This window comes from Mustela nigripes, chromosome 16 (genome assembly GCF_022355385.1).
Source record: "Mustela nigripes isolate SB6536 chromosome 16, MUSNIG.SB6536, whole genome shotgun sequence".
Classification (NCBI taxonomy): Eukaryota; Metazoa; Chordata; class Mammalia; order Carnivora; family Mustelidae; genus Mustela; species Mustela nigripes.
In genome coordinates, this window is record NC_081572.1 from 36,336,154 (window position 1) to 36,358,505 (window position 22,352).

At 42.8% G+C, this 22,352-nt stretch overlaps 1 protein-coding gene across 3 annotated transcripts in view; it reads left to right on the top strand.

Moving 5' to 3' along the window:
• The window catches only part of TADA2A (transcriptional adaptor 2A), a 50,241-nt gene extending 39,014 nt beyond the window's left edge, over nt 1-11,227 (top strand). For 2 of the 3 annotated variants that reach the window (XM_059378777.1, XM_059378776.1), the window contains exons 12-16: nt 2,086-2,157; nt 5,295-5,427; nt 6,819-6,862; nt 8,936-9,009; nt 10,353-11,227. In XM_059378777.1, coding sequence (XP_059234760.1) covers nt 2,086-2,157; nt 5,295-5,427; nt 6,819-6,862; nt 8,936-9,009; nt 10,353-10,538 — 509 coding nt within the window. In that variant the 3' untranslated portion in view covers nt 10,539-11,227. The remainder of the gene's footprint in view (nt 1-2,085; nt 2,158-5,294; nt 5,428-6,818; nt 6,863-8,935; nt 9,010-10,352) is intronic. The other variant, XM_059378778.1, reaches the window with a different exon arrangement.
• Nucleotides 11,228-22,352: the final 11,125 nt, after the last annotated feature.

Consider the following 22,352-nt stretch of genomic DNA (forward strand, 5'->3'; position numbering starts at 1 on the left):
ATGTAAATAGGAAGGATAATGGTATGTTTTAGGTAAGGTTCTATAAATAAATAAATGGGTATTTTTATCTTTTCTTCCCCTTTATTACAATGAACTAAATTTGGGACTTTGGGGGTAGACAGAAGAGGCTAAAAAGGCTAGTAGCTTTCCTTTTTCCCACCAAAGCAGTAGTTTAGTAGTTTCTTCCCCCACTTTATATGTAAATTATAGGAGTTTTCAAATATATACAAAGATGGAGATGATAGTATAATGAACCCCATGTATCCATCACCCAGCTTCATCAATTAACACATAGCCAATCCTATTTCATTTTTATCACCCCCTCTTCTCTCATCCTCAGCTGGATTATTTTGAAGCAAATCCCAGACATCAGATAATTTTGTTAATAAATATTTTAGTATTAAAACTAGTTTTTAAGGGCTCCTGGGTGGCTCAGTGGGTTAAGCCGCTGCCTTCGGCTCAGGTCATGATCTCAGGGTCCTGGGATTGAGTCCCGCATCGGGCTCTCTGCTCAGCAGGGAGCCTGCTTCCTCCTCTCTCTCTGCCTGCCTCTCTGCCTGCTTGTGGTCTCTCTCTGTCAAATAAATAAATAAAATCTTTAAAAAAAAAATAAAATAAAATAAAAAAATAAAATGGGGACAGAGTTGGATGACTCATGGAGATGGTACTTCTATCATTCTCTCTTTTTTTTTATTTTAATTTTTTTTTAAAAAAAGATTTGATATATTCATTTGAGAGAGAGAATGCACAAGCAGTGGGGAGGGGCAGAGGGAGAGGGAAAAGCAGACTCCCTGATGAGTTAGGAACCTGATGTGGGGCTCAATTCCAGGACCTGGAGATCATGACCTGAGCCGAAGGCAGAAGCTCAACCATCTGAGCCACCCAGGTGCCCCCATCATTCTCTCTCTCTCTGTCTCTCTCTTTTTTAAAAAATATGTATATTTTTAATTCCTTAAAGAGTTAAGGAATTAAATTCAAGCCCCCACAGTGTGGGGCTTGAACTCACGACCCCACAATCAAGAGTCCCATGCTCTATGGACCAAGCCAGCCAGGCTCCCCAGTACTTCCACCATTCTTTTGCCTGGCTTTCTGAGAGACCTCTACCCAGTTACCATTTAATTTTTCACAACAAAAAAATTGAAGTTGTTAAGGCCTACACTTTACAGTAAGCTGGACTGGGTAGCTTAAGCTACACCTTTCATCACAAGTTTTATGTACTTGACCCTCAAATTTAGTTCTGGGAAAATGCTTTACCAAGGCTCTCACCCTGTTCCCATCATGCAAATATTTCTTGCATGGCATTGTAGGCATTTCTCTGAGCCAGGTTGATTGTCCTCATCAAGCACCCTGTTTGGTTGGCATTCTTCATGTGGTTTGTACTGGTGACTGATCTTTTACTTCCTGTTCCAGTTTGTGCCATCCTTGGTTTATGTGTCATTCCAAAGAACTACACCCCATGGATTGTTCAGGCTCTTCCTTCATCCTTTTTTTTCAAAGTACTCAAATTTGAATGTTCTATCACATAATAATCCAAGCAGTTGCAACCTGAGCTATGCACTCAGAGGAGGCAGAAATCTTTGGTTTATGGAAAACAATGCTCTTTTGTTCCTATAGGAGTAAAGCTGTAAAGAAACTATCTGGGACTTGAGCACAGAGCTTTTGTCCTTTGCTTCCAAAAGGACCACATCAAGTACTAGCAGAGGCAGGTTTTATAAAAGAATTTGGTTATGTGGATAGACCTGTTAATAGAGGATTAATAGAGTGGGGAAATTTAGTTGTTTAAAAAAATTATATTTGTTACTTCTGTAGCTAAATGAACTCAGCTGGTTCACCGTGTTTTCTGGGAGATAGTTCCAGCTGCTTTTTCCAGTTGGGGATGGCAGTCAAAAGATGGCTAGCTTAAGTTTTTCTCAGCTTTTGGGTAAAATTTCTAGTGAGACATAAAAATGTATAGGATTCCTCAAATGGAATTCCCCAGTCTTTTATATAAGGCAGAATTACTGAAAATACTCAATAGCAAAGTGCTCATTGACGATGATTTTGTGCTCCCAACTTTTCTCCTTCATTTCTTCTTGGGATAAACAGTGGAATTTGAACTCCGAAGGGAAATCAAGAGGCTCCAGGAATACAGGACAGCAGGCATTACCAATTTTTGTAGTAAGTATGCTTAAGCTACACATTGTATCAGGGGGAAGGTGTCTTCTAAACACATAGAGGAAGTCTCTGTTTGAGACCATGCGGATTTTTTTTAAACAAGCTTTCCCTTTTTGGAGTGAGTGTTTGATCTTTCCAGTGAAGTCTTGTCTGTTTAATCCTTATAAATGCCATGATAATAAAAAAGTGATGACACAAGAGAGAGAGGTGCTGCTTTAGATTCAGGAATCTGCTGTGGCCTCTTAAAAAAAAAGGATTTTTGTATTCTAATTTTTAGCATCGGCCTTCCAAAATTTTGTGGTGCGTGGTCTGATCATTTGTATTAACTAAGCTTCAAATGGCTCTACGTGCATACATCCCAGTTACTTGAGGTAGTAATAATAATTATATTAATAACAGCCAACCTCGAAATAGCAACAGTTTATCATACACCAGGCCCTATGCCAAGCACTTCACCTGGATGGTATCACTCGATTCTCATAACAAACTTAGGAAATAGGCAGTGTTATTTCCACGTAATGAAGAAACAAGGTTTAATATGGTTGAAGAGATACATGTAATAGAGCCAGGATGTAAGGGAAGGCAGTGTGTTACAGTAGTTAAGAGGTTGAGGTCTAAACTTGCACAGGTTGCGTTTGGATTCTGGCTCTCCTGTTTATCACATTTGTAATTCTGTTTGGGTTTCAATTTTCCATGTCTCTTAGAGTTAGTTAAGAAGATTAAATTAGAGATAATGCATGAAAACAGCCCAGTACCTGGCCCACAGTAAATGCTCAATAAATGAGAGTTTCTTTTGTTTTGTGGGAAAGATCTTTAGCATTCCCTCCTTCCTATTGCTTGAAAGCTATCACCCACTACCTTTGAGAAGTAGTCTTGTTCAGCCTAGCATAATGGTTCTTTATTTTTAATGATGGAAACCATTTCAAAATGAAATTTTATGTAGAGCCCTGGTCTGTAAATAAAAGGAAAGTGGAACTACTTTGAAGCCTGTTGGTGCAGATCCCGTATAGAACCCAGGACCACCTGGTGTACATGGTGATATCTTTGTTCTTCACAGGAACCCTTGAGATAGTTTCATGGAATCCTGGGGCTTTATGAACGTGGCTTAAAACTCACTACTGTAGTTACTTTGGAATCTGTACACCTTTGTTAACGTGTAGAAAACACCATACAACCTTTGTTTAACAAGACACTGATACCAGGTTTTGATTACCTGCTATTGGTTGCATCTGGGAAGGAGGGGAAAGGAATTGCACTAGTCAGTGAGGACTTACCTTTGTTCGTCATTTAATCGGTTTTTATTTTTTATTTATTTTTTTTAAAAGATTTTTATTTATTTATTTGACAGAGAGAGATCACAAGTAGGCAGAGAGAGAGGAAGGGAAGCAGGCTCCCTGCGGAGCAGAGAGCCCGATGTGGGGCTCGATCCCAGGACCCCAGGATCATGACCTGAGCTGAAGGCAGAGGCTTAACCTACTGAGCCACCCAGGCGCCCCTTTTAATTGGTTTTTAAAGAAGAGTGTATACATATAGCACTTGTAACTTTGAAAAAATATAGAAAAAAGAACAGGAAGCAAATATGACCATATTGTAGTTAGTTATCTTTGGAGGGGTGGTGGAAACATAAAAGTGACTAACTTTCTTTGTATTTTTCTGTTTGGGGAGATTTTGCCTCCAAATTTCTTATTTTTTTTTTTTTTTTTTTTTTAAAGTTTTTTTTTTTTTTTTTGACAGAGAGAAATTACAAGTACACTGAGAGGCAGGCGGAGAGAGAGAGAGAGAGAGAGAAGGAAGCAGGCTCCCTGCTGAGCAGAGAGCCCGATGCGGGACTCGATCCCAGGACGCTGAGATCATGACCTGAGCCGAAGGCAGCGGCTTAACCCACTGAGCCACCCAGGCGCCCCATGCCTCCAAATTTCTTAAAGCTGGGAAGAGAATAAAAAATTATTTCTTGTCAAAAAAGGGATTTCAAACTAAAGGAAATCACGTTGCTCTTTAAAAAAATAATTGTGGGGAGCACCTGGGTGGCTCAGTTGAGTATCCAACTTTTGGCTTTGGCTTGTATAATGATCTCAGGGTCATGAGATCGAGCCCTGTGTCGGGCTCCCTACTCAGTCAGCACAGACTCTGCTTGAGATTCTTTCTCCCCACTGTCCCCCATCCATGATCTCTCCCTGTCTCTGAAATAAATAAATAGGGGTACTTGGGTGGTTTAGTCAGTTAAGGTCCAACTCTTGGTTTCGGCCCAGGTCATGATCTTACAGTCTTGGGATCAAGCCTGGTGTCCTGTGCTCAGCATGGAGTCTGCTTGAGATCTCTCCCTCTGCTCCTCTCCCTGCTCATGCTCACTCACTCTCTCTCTCTTTCTCTTAAATAAAGAAATCTTTAAAAAAAAATAACTAGGTGGCTCAGTTGGTTAAGTGTCTGCCTTCAGAGTCCTGGGATCAAGTCCCACGTCAGGTTCCCTGCTCAGCGGAAAGCCCGCTTCTCCCTCTGCCTGCTGCTCCCCCTGTTCCTTCTCTCTCTTGCTAGCACACTCTCTCAAATAAATCTTTAAAAGTAAATAAACAAATACATACGTAAATAAATCTTTTAAAAAAGAAAAAATAATTGTGGAAGCAATCTTGTTTTTTTTTTTTTTTTCTTAAAATTTTATTTCTGGGCCGCCTGGTGGCTCAGTGGGTTAAAGCCTCTGCCTTCTGCTTGGGTCGTGATCCCAGGGTCCTAGGATCGAGCCCAGCGTCGGGCTCTCTGCTTAGCGGGGAGCCTGCTTCCCTTCCTCTCTCTCTGCCTGTCTCTCTGCCTACTTGTGATCTCTGTCTGTCAAATAAATAAATAAAATCTTTAAAAAAAAAATTTATTTCTTTATTTTGGGGGGCTGCTAAGGGGGAGGGAGAGAATCTCAAGCAGACCCCCCACAGAGTGCAGAGCCCAACACAGGGCTTGCTCCCAGCCCTGAGATCATAACCTGAGCCAGAACCAAGAGTCAGATGCTTAACCGACTGAGCCACCCAGGCGCCATGGAAGCAATTTTGCACAAGAAACCCCAAAATGGCGAACTGTTTGCATGTCGGTTAGAAAGCCTTTGAGTTAGTTCTGCTGTGTTGTTATTGCAGTCACGTTCTTTTCTCCACCTTCAGGTGCCCGAACCTATGACCACCTCAAGAAGACGCGGGAGGAGGAGCGCCTTAAGCGCACCATGCTCTCTGAAGTGCTCCAGTACATCCAGGACAGCAGTGCTTGCCAGCAGTGGCTCCGTCGGCAAGCTGACATGTGAGTGCTTAGTCCAGAGAGCAGGAGTGGCTTCTCGGGTGCTCTGGCTTTTATGTGTAGTTTCAGATATTTCCATGGGTACCCTACTCACGTGGCAAAGTAGTAATAATTGGGTAGCTAGAAAAACTCAGAATTCTAATCTTAGCCATCTGTCTCAGAAACACTGCAGTACTGATAGTTTTGAGAAACATAGCTGGCGTCCTAGAATCCTACTTTGCTACTTTGATCTTCTTTTTAAAAACAGTAAATTTCTCCACCATGCCTCCTCTTTCCACCCCATTGTCTATTGGAATGATTTCCATTGGCAAATCATGTCGCTGTCCTTTCCCCATGATTAGTCTTCATGATGTTCCAGACTAAGAGCTCTTCTTAACAAATCCAGGCGATTTCTTACACCCCATAGAACAGATCACCCTTCCTGGTTAGTATAGTGGGATATGCTGTAAAACAGTACCGTCTGTCTCTATATCCATTTAAAGTAACCAACCTGAGGCACCTGGGTGGCTCAGTCAGTTAAGTGGCTACCTTTGGCTCTGGTTATGATCCCAGGGTCCTGGGATCAAGTCCCACATTGGGCTCCTTGCTCAGCAGGGAAGTCTGCCTCTCCCTCTCTAGCTGCTTCTCCCCCTGCTCATGCTTGTTCTTGCGCTCTCTCTCAAATTAAAAAAAAAAAACAAAAACTTTTTTTTTTTTTTTAAAGACTTTATCTTTCAAAGAGAGAGAGCATGGGGTGCCTGGGTGGTTCAGTGGGTTAAGCCTCTGCCTTCAGCTCAGGTCATCAGGCTCTCTGCTCAGCAGGGAGCCTGCTTCCCCCTTTCTCTCTGCCTGCCTCTCTGCCTACTTGTGACCTCTCTCTGTCAGATGAATAAATAAAATCTTTTTTTTTTTCTTTTTTTTTTTTTTTAAAGATTTTATTTATTTATTTGACAGAGAGAAATTACAAGTACACTGAGAGGCAGGCAGAGAGAGAGAGAAGGAAGCAGGCTCCCTGCTGAGCAGAGAGCCCGATGCGGGACTCGATCCCAGGACCCTGAGATCATGACCTGAGCCGAAGGCAGCGGCTTAACCCACTGAGCCACCCAGGCGCCCAATAAAATCTTTTTTTAAAAAAGAGAGAAAGAGAGCACATAAGCAGAGGGAGAGGGAGAAGCAGGCTCCTGGCCAAGCAGAGAGCCCCAAGCAGAACTCGGTCCCAGGACCCTGGGATCATGACCTGAGCCAAAGGCAGCTGCTTAATTGACTGAACCACCCAGATGGCCCTCAAATATTTTTAAAAAAAAATTTAAATAAATAAACTAAGCAATCTGATAAATGACACGCAGGCCCACACGGGCTTTTGAAAATTGCCTTCTTCGGTGTGACTTAAGTTAAATTCCTCTTCTTTGTTTTAGTGATTCTGGCCTGAGCCCTTCTGTTCCGATGGCTTCAAATTCAGGTAATTCTTTTTCAGGCTGGAGCAAGTCTTGATTGTGAAGTTTTCATTCTAGGGATTCATGCAGTAGTCTCTTACCCCTTATGGAAGGAGGGTGCTTAGGCAGAGAGGTAAGTAAGTGTGTTATCCCAATTTATAAACATCAAGCTTTCAGAATCTTCATGGCCAGATAGGGATTATCTTCTGGGTTTGAGTACAGAGCAGGGGAAGAAGGAGCTCCAGAGGGGTGATTTCTGTAGTGTTCACGAGCAGTTAACTTTACCACGATTTTGAGATTTGTCTCACAGATCACTTAAAGTCTTTGTATCCTGAGCAGAAACACAAGGATTTCTTTATAAGTTGGAGATATGAGGTATTTCTGTTTGTTACCTTTACCTCTTTGGGTATGTCCTCTATTTTGAGATTAGTTTTCAGAGCAAGCTTAAGCCATATGTTATCTGCTAATCCTCAGTGCACTTTGAGGTGATATGATTTATAGACCTCCGATCCAAATTGTGGTGTTTTTTTTGCCAGTTCTCTTGTTATTATTCACCCCTGCTCCATATGCTACATCAGCCGCATTCCTATATCAGAACATACAGACCATGCCCCTGTAGAGACTGGACTAGTAAAAAAGATGACCCATTTGCAGTTTTACCATTCTTCAGAAGCTTAAAACAATAGACCTTGTGATCCCATTTAAAATCTCTCAGATTCAGGATCTAGATAGAGCCTAGAAAAGGGTTCTTTAGGGCTACTTTTTAAAAAAAAAAATTGATTCCCTTGTTTCAGGTGATTATTTCTTAACACTTAAAAGAGAAAAGAGAGTCTTTTAGAGAGTAGTCAGGATAGCTAAATCCAAATTATATTTTATAAGTTTCTTACTTCTAACCCTGCCCTCTGAATTTAGATACAGAGATACATATAATAAAAATATAGAACAGTGATAATTAATAATTTGGTATTTGCGTTTTTGAACCATCTGTACTCACTTATTCTTTGTTGCTTCCTAGGCTGGTGTTAGGCTTCCTCACCCCCTATATTTAGGTTGGGAGACTCGTTGTTCTTCTTCATGCTCTCCATTGCTCCTAAGGCAGTGCAAAGTAGAAAGCCTGGATCATTAATTACAACCTAGCCTGCAGTAACTTTGGTGAGGTACCAAATGATTTTAGTCTTCCTTTTTGAGCATTTAGGGGAAGGCTAAGCCTGTTGGTTATGGAAAGGCTCTTATCCCCTTGTTGAAACTGCAGAGAAGCCTGTTTTCTCTCAGAGCGGCCTATAACAGCCCCTATTTCTCCCCACCTCCTAAAAGGCAGCCCCCATAAAACTTGTTAATATGTTATTCCACATTTTCTTTTGCCTAACTTAGCCCACTTATCTTCCAACTGAGCATTAATTCCAATTATGTATTCAAAACAAAAGCAAAAAATTTTGCACATGAAACTTTCTATCCTAGGTAGTGACCTCATACTTGGGTTTCTTTCTCAGTATGTGAGTTCACCCCAGCTTCTGGTTTGCCCTATAATGGCTCATTGTTCCTCTGTGTGGGTCTTTCAGGTAAACAGGGCTTCTTTGGAAGGAACAGATATTCCCTCACATAATAAATAAGAAGGGCCTTTTGCTGGCCTAACAGTCTGCCTTTGATCTGAAGGCAAATGGTACTTGGTTAATTACCGTGTTTGCCTCGAGCTCCTGGCAGAGTGCTGAGGCCTGGGAAGTGTCTCTCCTGTGGAGTTGTTATTTCCATTCATCAGCTGTCGGGGTGGGCAGCATATGACCTTTCTTCACTGGGTGACATCTGGGCTTTAGAATTTAGCATCTTACTGGGTTGAAAAGAGTAGCACTTGGGTTGCTAGGGTATGTGTGATTGTATATTTTAGCAAAGGGCACAGGAATTACCACTTATATTTTCAGGTGAACATTGTGGTGCCCACGTTGCCAGTTAGATTGAGGCCTGAGGTGATGGGTAGAGATTTCTTAGAGCTGGACATCATGACCTCATTCATACCTCACTGGCCTGGCCACAGTGGACTGTGTTACTTCATACCCGAGGAATTGTCACTCCTATGAAATGCATACCTTTTTCTCTGTCTGTAGGTCGACGAAGTGCACCACCTTTGAACCTCACTGGCCTTCCTGGCACCGAGAAGCTGAATGAAAAAGAAAAGGAGGTAACAAAATGACGGAGAGCTAGAGGAGAAAGAGTGGGATTGATGATACATAAATCCTAGTAATGGCAGCTGTCATTTACTGAGCATTACCGTGTATCAGATACTGTACTGAGGGCTTCATACGAATGAAATTGTTTAACTCATATATGAAATACCTCATATATGAAAATGGTTATTTCCTGATGGAATGGCCATTTTGATGAGCTCTACTCTACACTTACTCCATCACTATAACCATCACATAAAAGATTGTCCCCACAGCATGTATGTAGCCATAAAGGAGGGACTTCATCATCACATAGAGTCAAGGACTAATTTTGATTAAAAATGCCATGACCTAGTTTTCTTTTCCACTAAAATCATCAGATTTATCTTCATATTACTTTTGGCTGTCTCAAAAATTTAAAGCCAGCCTCAAAGGAGTCATCCTCAAGCATTTTCAAAAAAATGTGCCTAGCTCTGAAGTCCATTCCAAAAGAGAAACCGTCTTCTGTTCCTCATGCACTCCTTTTACCGTTCCCAAGATCAGTCTCCCCATCTGCCACTCCATATCATTAATTCAGGTCAGATAGTAAGGGGAGTCTTGGAGTAGACTTGTTAGTCTTTAATTTCAGCCACAGGAACAGTAAAGATTAGTTTGGGAATAGAGAGGAGTGTATGTTCTAGTTCAGCATTGCTGAAGAAGGTCACAGGCCTTTCTAAGTCAAGTATTGAATGGCCTGGAGTTTCAATCAGTTTTATCCTTACCCACAAGCAGTGACCTCTCAACTGCTCATTGCCGTGGGGTACCATGGCAGGGGAGCTGGGACTGAGCCAGCTTTCTAGATTTTTAGCAGCTGAAGTAGCCTCTTTGCAAGGTCTCTGTCTCCTCCTTCAAAGTAGGAAATGGAAACACAAAATCAGGGACCAGTGCTTTATGCTGATACTAAAAATATTGTGATTCAGGCTTGGGAATCCAGGTATCTGTACCCCCGCCCCTACTGTGCCCTATGGCTCTTCCCTGACTGGCTGTGTTGGAATGTGCTGGGCCGAGAGCTGTGTGGACCCAGGCTGTTCCTCAGGACACATACTTGTGCTCCTTGACAGACCCAGGTGAGCCGGCTGACATGTGCTGAAGTCGCTCCCAGCATTAGACTCTGGCTTTCTCTTCCTAAGTGTCTGTCGTGAGGAAGGATTCTCTCCAAGAAAGAGACTAAATGGAATGTGATCCAGCTACCCAGCAGCTCCTATAAATAGTTGGAGGTTGATGTCACTTTTTTGAAATTTTATTTTGGCTATACCTACTGGATTAAATTACGAGAATGACAGATGTTAATGTTTATTAAATTTGCCGTGTCTTGCAGCTCTGTCAGATGGTGAGGTTGGTCCCAGGAGCCTATTTAGAATACAAATCTGCTCTATTGAACGAATGTAACAAGCAAGGAGGCTTGAGACTGGCGCAGGCAAGAGCACTCATCAAGATAGATGTGAACAAAACCCGAAAAATCTATGATTTCCTCATCCGAGAAGGATACATCACTAAAGCCTGAGGCTCTGAGGGCCTGGGATCAGAAATCACAAGTTTGGAATGCGGTGGGCCGAAGGACAGCACAGGCGCTCTGGAGCGTTTCGTTGCTGAGCTGAATTCTCATTGTAAAAAGAGAGGAAGGACAAAGCGAACCTTACGTTGTATTAATATCTCCTTTCTTCTCTACCCTGCTTTAAAACACTCCTGTTGTTGGTGTTGTGCTGCAGAGTTATGTGCTAGATAAGCTATTATTAAATGTGAGTGGGCCTTTATTCCCAACACCTCTTGTAACTAAAACAAGAACCATAGTACCTCCCATCAGAGTGTCGGTAGAAATAGAACTGAACCAGGCTGTGGTCCCAGGAGTCCAGCTCAGATCTTTGTACTTGGAAGGCTGGTTTTCTGATTATGTTTTGCTTTCAAACATTACAGAAAGATCTAAAATAAAGGGAAAGGTTATAGAGCATGAGAAAGCTTTTCTCTTCCCTTCTGAGGATTTTTTAAGCTGACGACTTAACGTTTATGAGCAAATGGGAGGAAAAAAAATCTCTCTGTGATGGTCTTGTCCCAAACTACGTCTTTCCCTTTTAATGTTTGGCTTTGTACTTTGCAGTCTGTCTAATGTGCAGTAGACTTTTGAGGAGGTGGCACCGGATATAAAATGTCTCTGTTATTTTTAGAATTAATGGATTAAAATGTTTTGCTACTTAATTTGTGGGTGTGTCAAGTATTCTGGTAACTAAAGCACACTTAGGGTGTTAAATGCCCGCCTCATCACGCTGCACTGTCTCTGCTAACATGTGTGTCCTGGCGTCACCCTGTTCTTGCCCTGGGTTTCCCAGGATTCCAGGCCCCTGAGGATGGAGATGACACAGCTAACCTCGGCTTTGCTTGGATTGAGACCTGAACCCTAATTTCTCAGTGGTGACAGGCTAGCCTTCAATAAAAGCTACTTTTAAAACAAAAGTAAAGCAGTTTTGTATATGGGACTCACTAGGTACGAGGGTGAGTAACCCCACCACATCTGAAACTTGATCCTCAAACCTTTCCACAAAACAAGAAGCCAAACATGGAGTCATGGTTATCCCATTTCTGTTAGAAGCAAAGTTTTTTGTAGAAATAACTTCAGAATCTGCAATAAATTGCCTCCAGTAGCTGAATGATTCTTTAATTCTTTCAGTATCCAACATATCTAATTCAAATATCATATGCTTTGTTGGAAGTATTTGCTCAAACTTTTTGACTCCTGTAAATATGCATGCTTATCTGGCAGTTGCAGATGAAAAGGACACTCAGGATCTGAGGGAATTAGAATAAAAGACTTCAACCTTGAAAAGAGGTGGCCTGTGGAAATTCTGTCTTTTCTTTGCATTGTCATATCTCTCAGAAAACAGGCTCTGTCATCACCATCACCCCTACTTGGTTATAAAGGGATTGCCTCTTGTTCCTGAAAGGTAATTGCTGTTCTAAAAATCAGGGATGCATTAGACACCAAGGTTAGGTGGTGTCCCTGATAGTCCCCAAAGTCCTTAGTCTTGATTAAGGAAGGCTCCCTGGGAGAGGTGAGCTCTTTAGGCAAAGATAGGATTGAGAGGAGAGAGAAAGAAAGTGGCAGATGGAAGTGGGAGACTGTTGCAGACATAGTGGGTGGAGGATGATGTGGAGGCAGCAGTGGGAGTGAGGAAAACGATGCCAAAAGGTTCAGTTGGCGAGGACACAGAGGGCAGCTGGGGTAGTTAGGAGTGAGCGGATGGGAGGACAGTCTGATAGAAACCTTGGAACCAGCCGAACTCCGAAAAAACTGATGGGGGTGGGGATCTAGATTTGATGAAGAAAATGGCATGGTTGAAAACAGAAAAATAAGGCTGTAGGGGCGCCTGGTTGGCTCAGTCGTTGAGCGTCTGCCTTCGGCTCAGGTCATGATCCTGGGGTCCTGGGATGGAGCCCCACAATGGGCTTCGTGCTCAGTGGGAGGCCTGCTTCTCCCTCTCCCTCTGCCCCTCCCCCTGCTTGTATTCCCTCTCAAGCTCTCTCTCTCTCTCTGACATTTAAATAAATAAGATCTTAAAAAACAAAAATAAGGCTATAATTTCAAATGACTAGATTTTAGGAAGTAGGATTATTACTGTAGCAAGCACAACTGTACAAAATTTATGACCTAGACTCCCTGGTAGGTTTCTCAGAGATCAGGCCATATTTTGGGTAAGGGATACTCTAAAGTCATTGAGTTGCCATCTTTTTGCACTTAAAATAGAAAATCACTTGCTGATACTTGACGAGGTTGGTACAAGTACATTATTTCCTTCCATGTTCTTATCACCAAAGGAGGCCCATCTTGTTACTCAAAATTCAGAGCTAGCAAGGGCCTTAAAAGTATATTCCATCCTTCCCCTTTGCTACTAGACAGAGTTCACTATTAACCACCTATACTAATCGAGGTCTCTTTTTGTCCATATTCTGAAGAGGAGGCATTTACTCAAATTCAGTGACTTCAGTACTTTTTGCTGTCAGGAATTTTATTGCAATTTAAAATTAAAGGTTTCTGGGGCACCTGGGTGGCTCAGTGGGTTAGTTCCTCTGCCTTCGGTTCAGGTCATGATCTCAGGGTCCTGGGACTGAGCCCCACGTCTCTGCTCAGCAGGGAGCCTGCTTCCCTTCCTTTCTCTCTGCCTGCCTCTCTGCCAACTTGGGATCTCTGTCCAATAAATAAAACCTTTAAAAAAAAATTTAAAGGTTTCTGCTGGGATTTTAGGTATGTCCTTCTCTGCCAGGGGTGGGAAATAGAGATCAAATTTCTTCCCATGTCATGACCCTTTCAATGCTCAAAGATCTAGACTGTGTGGAGACCAACTAACTCCATGGGTTATCTCTTTTGGGGTTCCAGTTTTCACCTTTTTTGTTTACAATACCCCCTCTGCACCACCACCCCCCAATTAAATCTAAACTCAGCTAACTAACCAGTCCTTGCTGAGAGGTGAGGACAGGCTTCCTAGTTTTGAGTCATGAAACCAGCTTGTGGTTAGCCAGAAAGGAGCGAAGACCAATGACATTGATCAACAACAAAATTCCAGTTGGTGAGTCATTCCAGCTTTAGGAACTATGCAGATAGGTAATAAGAGAACTAAAATAGCCAGTGTAAAGGATCAGAGACCCAAGTTGTAAAGAGAAGCTTGGAAAAACTCATCTGGAACACTCTTCCACTTAACTCTGGGCGAGAGAGTGGTACTGGTTCTAGACCGCATCCTGGAATATTGCCCATCCATTTTTTTTTTGTTTTTTTTAAATATTTTATTTATTTACTTGACAGAGAGAGACCACAAGTAGGCAGAGAGGCAGGCAGAGAGAGAGAGGAGGAAGCAGGCTCCCTGCTGAGCAGAGAGCCCGATGCGGGACTCGATCCCAGGACCCTGAGATCATGACCTGAGCCGAAGGCAGCGGCTCAACCCACTGAGCCATCCAGGCGCCCTTGGCCATCCATTTTGAACGATGTCTTTGTCAGTACCTTCCAGATACACACTGTATTATGGTTAAAAAAAGCTTTCCCACAACGCCTATGTACCTGCTTTTTCATTTGTCTGAATTTATCTAAAAATTAAAGTTTGGTTCTGGAAGTACTGATCTCGAAGTTTTCTTTCCTTTCCAGTGTGCTTAGCCAGATGTGGTTCACTTCTCCCTGACCTCCCAGAAAGGGACACAGCTATTCCTGTAGACTTGTGTAAAAACTAAGACAAAGACTTCCTCTTCAATCAGACCCAATAACTACCTCTTCTGAGTGCGATGTGAGATGGAGCAGGATCTCTGATTGCCCAACAGGGTCAAAGCAGCCTGGATAGGATAGTAATAGGCATGCCGACATAGGCATTTAATTTGTGAGAACAGTACTTGAGTATTTAATGAGTATTTTGGAACCTAAGTGGCCTATTGAAGTATGCACCAGAACATAGTTTCCTGCTTTTGAGGTGTTGGGAGCTGGGAGGTGGGGACAGGTGAATCATTTGAGACAAGCTGGGAAGGCCAGTTTCTAAAACTAATGGGATTTTTTTTTTTTTTTTTTTTTTTTTTTTTTTTTTTTGGTTCAGTTTTGCCAGTTGCCTCAGCTTCTGTCAGTTGAGATGTGCTATGATAAGAGTATCAACTGCTCTTTGATTTGACTGACCAGGCTTACAAGTCAAGAGACAGGTATTTAAGGGAAGGGTGACTGTCTTACATCTGACATTAAAAGTCCTTTGTCAGGATGAGTTACTTGCTTGGTATGTATTGTGTACTGGGCCTCTTTCCTGTTAGGAGCAGGAATAATGGGGAAGTTGAGATAAGAATCCAGAAAGTGACCATCAAAAGGTTTAAACCCAAAACAGAGTTACCAAAAAAACTTTTTTTTTTTTTTTTTAATTTAATAGATGTACTTCCCTTTGTCTTTTCTGCAAGCCCTGTAGTTAACCTTTGCCAGCCCAGACTTGTTTAGTGTCTTTCAGGACTGTATAATTAAGGCTGAGGCACTTATTTTCTACTTTGGAGTACAGGAGGTAGATTTCTCTGGCACCACACTAATTATTTGGTTGAATTAATCTCTCATTCTTAACCAAGCAACACTTTTTCTGGCTTGTTCTGGTTTCCCCTGAGGTCTTCCATGGTAGAAAGCCTCCAAGTAGAAGCTTGCTAATCATCCTGCCCTGGGCCAGAGTTGTGTTCAACAGAAGTAGCATCTTAGGAAATATGGAAAGGAGGAGACCTCATAGTTGTTTTAAGAAACCAGGGCTTTAGGGGCACCTGGGGGGCTCAGTGGGTTAAGCGTCTGCCTTTGGCTGAGGTCATGATCCCAGGGTCTTGGGATTGAGCCCTGCATTGGGCCCTCTGCTCAGCGGGGAGTCTGTTTCTCCCTCTCCCACTCCCCTTGCTTTGCTCTCTCATTCTCTCTCTCTGTGACAAATAAATAAAATCTTAAAAAAAAAAAAAAAGAAAGAAAGAAACCAGCACTTTATTAATCAAAGTAAAAATGTTGAAATGCTGTCATCTTATCACCCCTCTTCAGTGAACTGACAGCCAAGTGCCAAGTCATCACACTTCCAATACGTGTCACCTCCTTGGAGAGCTATCTGCCAAGTATATACTCTGTTTCTGAAATTGTTTGCAATGACCTAACCTTCTCTTTTCTCCCATTAAACAATAGATAACTTCTTTTTTTTTTTTTTAAAGATTTTTTTTATTTATTTGACAGAGAGAGATCACAAGTAGGCAGAGAGGCAGGCAGAGAGAGAGAGAGGAGGAAGCAGGCTCCCTGCTGAGCAGAGAGCCCGATGTGGGACTCGATCCCAGGACCCTGAGATCATGACCTGAGCCGAAGGCAGCGGCTTAACCCACTGAGCCACCCAGGCCTCCCACAATAGATAACTTCTGATTTGGATTTTCCCCTAGTATCACCCCTCATTTAGGGAATTCCTTAAAAACATAAAAATGTATTATTTTAAGAAATAAAAAATTAATGGGACTTGCACTGAGAAGCTTAATTTTAAAGATTTTATTTACTTATCTGACAAAGACAGGAGAGGGAGAAGCAGACTTCCTGCTAAGCAGGAACCTAATGTGGGACTTGATCCCAGGACCCCAGCCAGAATCATGACCTGAGCTGAAGGCAGACACTAACCGACTAAGCCACCCAGGTACCCTGGTGCTTAATTTTTTAATGTTCCCAGTCAGTGTGTCCTGTAAGGAAACATACTGAATTGGGGGGGGGGGGGGGGCACCTGGGTGGCTCCGTTGGGCCTCTGCCTTCAGGTTCAGGTCATGATCTCAGGGTCCTGGGACCCCCCTCTCTCTCTGCCTGCTGCTCTGCCTACTTGTGATCTCCATCAAATAAATAAAACCTTAAAAAAAAATACTGAATTGGAGCTAAGTGTCTTGTGTTTTATGCCCATTTTCAATCTTAGAATGTTGTTTAAGATGAGAAGGGCAATTTCCAGGGCTTTCCCCCCAAAAAAATATTGAAATGGATTGAAGAGTTCAGAAATGCCATGAAGAGGGGCACCTAGGTGGCTCAGTGGGTTAAAGCCTCTGCCTTGGGCTCAGGTCATGATCCCAGGGTCCTGGGATCGAGCCCCCAATCCCATCGAGATCTATGCTCAGCGGGGAGCCTGCTTCCCCCTCTCTCTCTGCCTGCCTCTCTGCCTACTTGTGATCTGTCAAATAATTAAAAAAAAAAAAGCCATGAAGACACTAGCTCCCTAGTACAAGGGGCCTGAGGAGTGGGTGGACTGATCTGAATTCTCCATAGAGGGGGAGGGAGCAGCAGGGTTCCAACCCTGTCCCCATGGGAATTTGCTGCCGGCTTTGGAGAGGTAGAACTGTTTTTCCGTACAGTATCTTGTTCAAGAGCCTCTTTTTAACCAGGGGCAGGCCGCAGCAGAAAAAGCCACTCTACTGGGGATAGGAACCAGAGCCCTTATTTTTCCCCAGAGGAGAGCACTCTGATATATTTTTACCAGAGGGTATTTACCTAAGCTTTGGCCACAGATTTGTGACAGCAACGTCAAGCTTACCTGGCAGCCCTCCTCCCCAACCCCACGAAAATCTTTGCCTTGTTTCGGGCGTGCATGGTTTCAAGATTCAGGACACCTGTCAGATCGAAGTCAGCATAGGTTTAACTTCATGATGCAAAGCAAAATGCTTTTGAGAGCAAAATCTCCCAGGAGTGCCTCCGCCCCCAGCAACTGCAGAAAAGAAGGCGTCTGTGGGAGAGAAGGGTGGATATAGACGTCACTGCATCTTCCAGATCCCAGCTGTGACCTGGCTCAGAGTTTTACAGTTAAAAATAACCATGGCTTAGAGTTGGGGGAAAAAGTAAACTGTTGGGTCTCCATGGAAACTAGGAGAGGGATAAAAGCAAGCCATGGATTTCCAGCAGATGTGGCAAGATGGGGTGGATATAGGCCTTGGAGCTTAGAGGCTTTCCGGTGAAAGGGGATACCCCTGATTAGCATCCAGGATGTAACCACACATTGCTCCAGGGCTCTAGGGACACGCTTTGCTGTCAAGATATGTTTGCAACTATAGTCTGTATATCTTAGGTCTGTTGAAAAATTGAGGCATCCAACTTCCTGTAACAGAGATTTGCTACTATTTGACAAAGCAGAGAGCTGGTGAACAACATAGTAGGTTAGAGAGCGCCTTTTTTTTTTTTTTTTTTTTTAAGATTTTATTTATTTATTTGTCAGAGAGAGAGCGAGCGAGAGCGAGCACAGGCAGACAGAGTGGAAGGCAGAGTCAGAGGGAGAAGCAGGCTCCCTGCGGAGCAAGGAGCCCGATATGGGACTCGATCCCAGGACGCTGGGATCATGACCTGAGCTGAAGGCATGAGAGCGCCTTTTAACCCATCTGGGAACCTCTGCTACCCCCTCCCGCATTCACATTCCACTCTTTCATTTACAAAGTCAAAGGCTTGGCCTAAGTACCAATTTATAACTTAGAGGGGAAGTCTTCAAGCTCTTGAGTTGACATGGATATTTACTCCCCTTGAGTGGGATCAGGTTTTTTTTGTCTTTGATGTTGTAGTAATTATGCAGAATGGCATAAGTTACCCCGGATGTACATGCACTCCAATGTTCATAGCAGCAATGTCCATGATAGCCAAACTGTTGAAGGAACTGATATGCCCTTCAACAGATGAGTGGATAGAGAAGATGTGGTTCATATATACAATGGAATATTACTCAGCCATGAAAGGATAAATACCTACAATTTGCATTGACATGAATGGAACTGGAGAGGATTTTGCTGAGTGATGTAAGTGAAATAAGTAAAGAAAGACAATTATTGTATGGTTTCACTCATATGTGGAACATAAGGAGCAGTGTGGAGGACACAGGGGAAGGGAGGGAAAAATGGGAAGAAATTGGAGAGGGAGACAAACCATGACTCTGGACTCGAACCAAACTCAGGGTTACAAAAGGGAGGGGGATGTGGGATGGGGTAACCAGGTGATGGGCATTCAGGAGGGCATGTGTGGTGATGAGCACTGGGTGTTATACACAACTGATGAATCCCTGAACACTACACCAAAAAATGATATGCTATATACTGCCCAATATAACAACAACAACAAAAAAAATCTAAAAAAAAAAAAAAAAAGTGGATCTCTTAGCAGTTCTGGTATTTTTACTACCAGAGATGATTAACTCACTCTTGGGGGGAAATATCTTATTTCTTCATTTACCATTCCTTAAAGTTTTCTTTAAAATCAAAAATTTTGGGGGCACCTGGGTGGCTCAGTGGGTTAAAGCCTCTGCCTTCGGCTCAGGTCATGATCCCAGGGTCCTGGGATCAAGCCTCACATTGGGCTCTCTACTCAGCAGGGAGCCTGCTTCCCTTCCTCTCTCTCTGCCTGCCTCTCTACTTGTGATCTCTGTCTGTCAAATAAATAAATAAAATCTTTAAAAAAAATAATAATGCAATCTTGGGCAAGTTTCTTAATCCCTCATGTCTAATGTGTGGTTGATAATACCTACCTGACTTAGTGTGATGAAAAAGAAGTGGGATAATGCACCTGGCACCTCCTTTCTTTTTTCCTTCCCATCAAACCTTTGATATTTTCATGCAACTCCAGGCAGGTATGAACAGCGTTTGATTTTCCATTACCACACAATTCATACTACGCTAAAGTCTCACAGAGGGACAGTAAGATCTAAAAGACAAAGAGCAAATGTTAAAACAGGCAAATGTGCCTTTTTCAAGGACGTTTCTTTGGAATTCTCATCACTGTGCATCATTGTTAACTGCCCCAGGGCTGAATTAAGGGCAGAAAACTTCAGACACAGATATTAAATGACCTAGTTATCATGGGTATGTTGTAATATTCCCTTATATAATGCCTACCTACCTCAAGAAGCTTGAAGTCAGGTTACAAAACTGTACATACACTATTGTAACTATATAAATAAAACTAAAAAATCATGTATAGAAAAAAGACCAGAAAGAAAAGTTGCTAACTGTTGTTTTGGTAAGGTTGTAAAATTATGGGTGATGCTTTCTCTCTCTCTCTTTTTTTTTTTGGTAATGTGACATTTCCTTATTAATGGAAAAATATTTTATGAGAATGATGAAAACTAAAAATAAAAGTTTGGAATATTCTACATGTAATACAATTAGTTAATCCTTATGATAGCCATATAAGGTGGTATCTTACATCTTACAAAATAGCACAAGCCTTCAGCAAAATCTGTAGTAGATAAAATTGTGTGTGTGTGTGTGTGTGTGTGGGTTTAAAGATTCTATTTATCTGACAGAGAAAGAGCAAGAGAGCACAAGCAGGGGGAGCGGCAGAGGGAGAAGCAGGCTCCCCACAGAGCAGAAAGCCTGATGTGGAACTCGATCCCAGGACCCTGGGATCATGACCTGAACTGAAGGCAGACTCACAACCAACTGAGCCACCCAGGTGCCCCCAAGAAAATGTGTGTTCTGGGTCATCCGTCCTTCTAGTTCTTAATCTTAATCTTCTTAATCTTCTCCTTATTTATAGTTTGTTTTTTTTCCCCCAGATACCTGGTGTCCACTGCTCTTCTCCAACATGTCAAAGGACAATAAAGATTTACTTCTTTAGGGGATTTGCATTTTTATAGTGATCAGTGGTATATACTCTGGAATTAGGAGCATTAGCAAGCAGGTGTTCGAAACATCTGTGAGCCTTGGGACCTGACAGCATCCGGAAATCAGACTTCTGCAAACTTCTGTAGATCAGAGGAGCCTTGATCACAGCTGTTTCCCAGTGCTGACAGATACATGAAAGCTGTTGCCAATTTGTTAACCAGAGGCAATGATACGAATGGAAGATGCAACTGTTCTTTCTAAGGGACTCATAAAGGTCTGATTAGCCTAATCTAAGGCATTGCCCAGGCAATTAGGAGAACATTTTTGGAAAAGCAAACTTCAGAAGCCAAGCAGAGTAGAAGTTTCTACCCTCTACTTACTGCATCTAATTAGATCAGCTCTCATTCTGCACTCAAGCCCCACTGCTGTCAGGCACTGCTTGTTCATTCAGACGTAGTCAGGATCAACCACCCCTTCGCTGGGCATAGACAAGTCCTACTTTTGTAGCAGATGGCCTCTAAGATGTATCTGCATATAACATAGTTTTATAAAAATATCGGTGTACAGTCTAGTAATGTGCTGTCCAGTAAGGCAGTCACTAGCCTCATGTGGCTATTTAAATTTATTAAAATTAATTAAATAAAAAAATCCAGTGTCTCAGATGCACTAGAGCCACATTTCAAGTGCTCAGATGCCATGTGAGGCTAGTGGCTACTGTGTGGAACAGTGCAGATACAGAACATTTCTATCACCCCAAGTTCTACTGGACAGTCTAGAAGGTAACACTTTCAAATTGCATTTTTGTAGAGGCATAGGTCAGCCTGCACTTAAAGGTGTAAAGCACATCCTGCCCACCGGCATATATGTAATCACTAAATGGTCTTACAGACTTTAGCACTTCTTTCTACTTTCCTTATTCTCTAGATCTTTGCACATACATCACACTCAACACAAACTCTATTTTAGCCTGCCTTCCTCCCTCCTTTTCACTGATGAGGATAATGGTTCTTAGGGTAGACTTAGTTCCTATAATGCGTGAAAATGCCCAACTCCTTGTTACTAACCAGAGCTGTACTGGAAACCTGTCTTGTGTAACAAACAAGCTTGAATCCGAAGAGGAATGTATCTATTTGTGTTGCTGAGTCATTGAATTGACTGAGGAAGGTCTGGGGGGCGGGGGAGAAACGAAGCTGCATACGATCGTTTCTATTAGAGTTTTTGCTATTTCGGTGTTCACATGTCAAAATAAGTCACTAGACAAATTGATGGTGGAGCAATTTAGTGCCGGAAAAAATGCCTTTCCCAGCAAGATTTGAACTCCTAGTTGTTTTTTCTTGAATCGGATTGTTTTGTTCCCTTGCCGAAAGATTAATTTTGCCGAATTTTAAAGCTTTAACTCTCCTCTTTAATGAAAGCAAAAATAAATCTCTCCAGTCCAGGCCTTTTTAGCTCCCATACGATTATCACTAAAATGCCTTCATGTTATATTTTTGTCTGGAAAACAGAACTTTTAGACATTCCTGCACCCACGGGATGACTCTGAATCCCGTCAGAGATCAGGAAGAGCATGAAAAAGCCTCGAAGCTTTTGGTTGAAGATACTGGGGAGATGTAAAGCCTTTCCACCCCCTCCCACCGCGCCCCACCCCCTCCCCCCAAACCTAGGACTACTGTTTAGACTGTTGAGCAGTTCGGTGCCAACGATTTACAACGGTGAGGAACGAGGAGCGGGGGCTGGTGAGTAAAGGGGCTGGGCTTGGTCAGGACTCCTAAGTGTCTGACTCACTGCAGAGCCTTGAGGAAGTCCTTTATACCTCCCCCCTCACCTGCTAGGGCAGGTCGTGCTCAAAAAGTCCGTTCGCATCTACTCATGTTACAGATGGGCAAACCTAAATTTGAAAAGCCCCTCACAGTGACACAGCAAATAAGCCCTCCGCGAATCCACGGGTTCAGCCTGGGCTTCGGACACGCTGCAGCTCTACCTGGGAGGCACGTTTGTGGATCCGGTGCTTTGAAAATCCGAGGGCACCTGCGGGGTAGGGTGGTGGGTCGGCGGTCTCGGGGCCGGCAGAAGATGGCCATATCTGTAGCTACTTTGGAGTCTCGGACGCACTAGCCTTCCAGAGTTTCTAGAAACTGCCTGTACCCTGCCCAAGCAAATTCACCCAACAGTTGCCGTGAGGTTTATTTTCCCTTTACTCTTTGGTCCCAACTCCTGGGCTCTCCCGTGCTGGATATAAGGTGGGGGTGGGGTGAGAGGC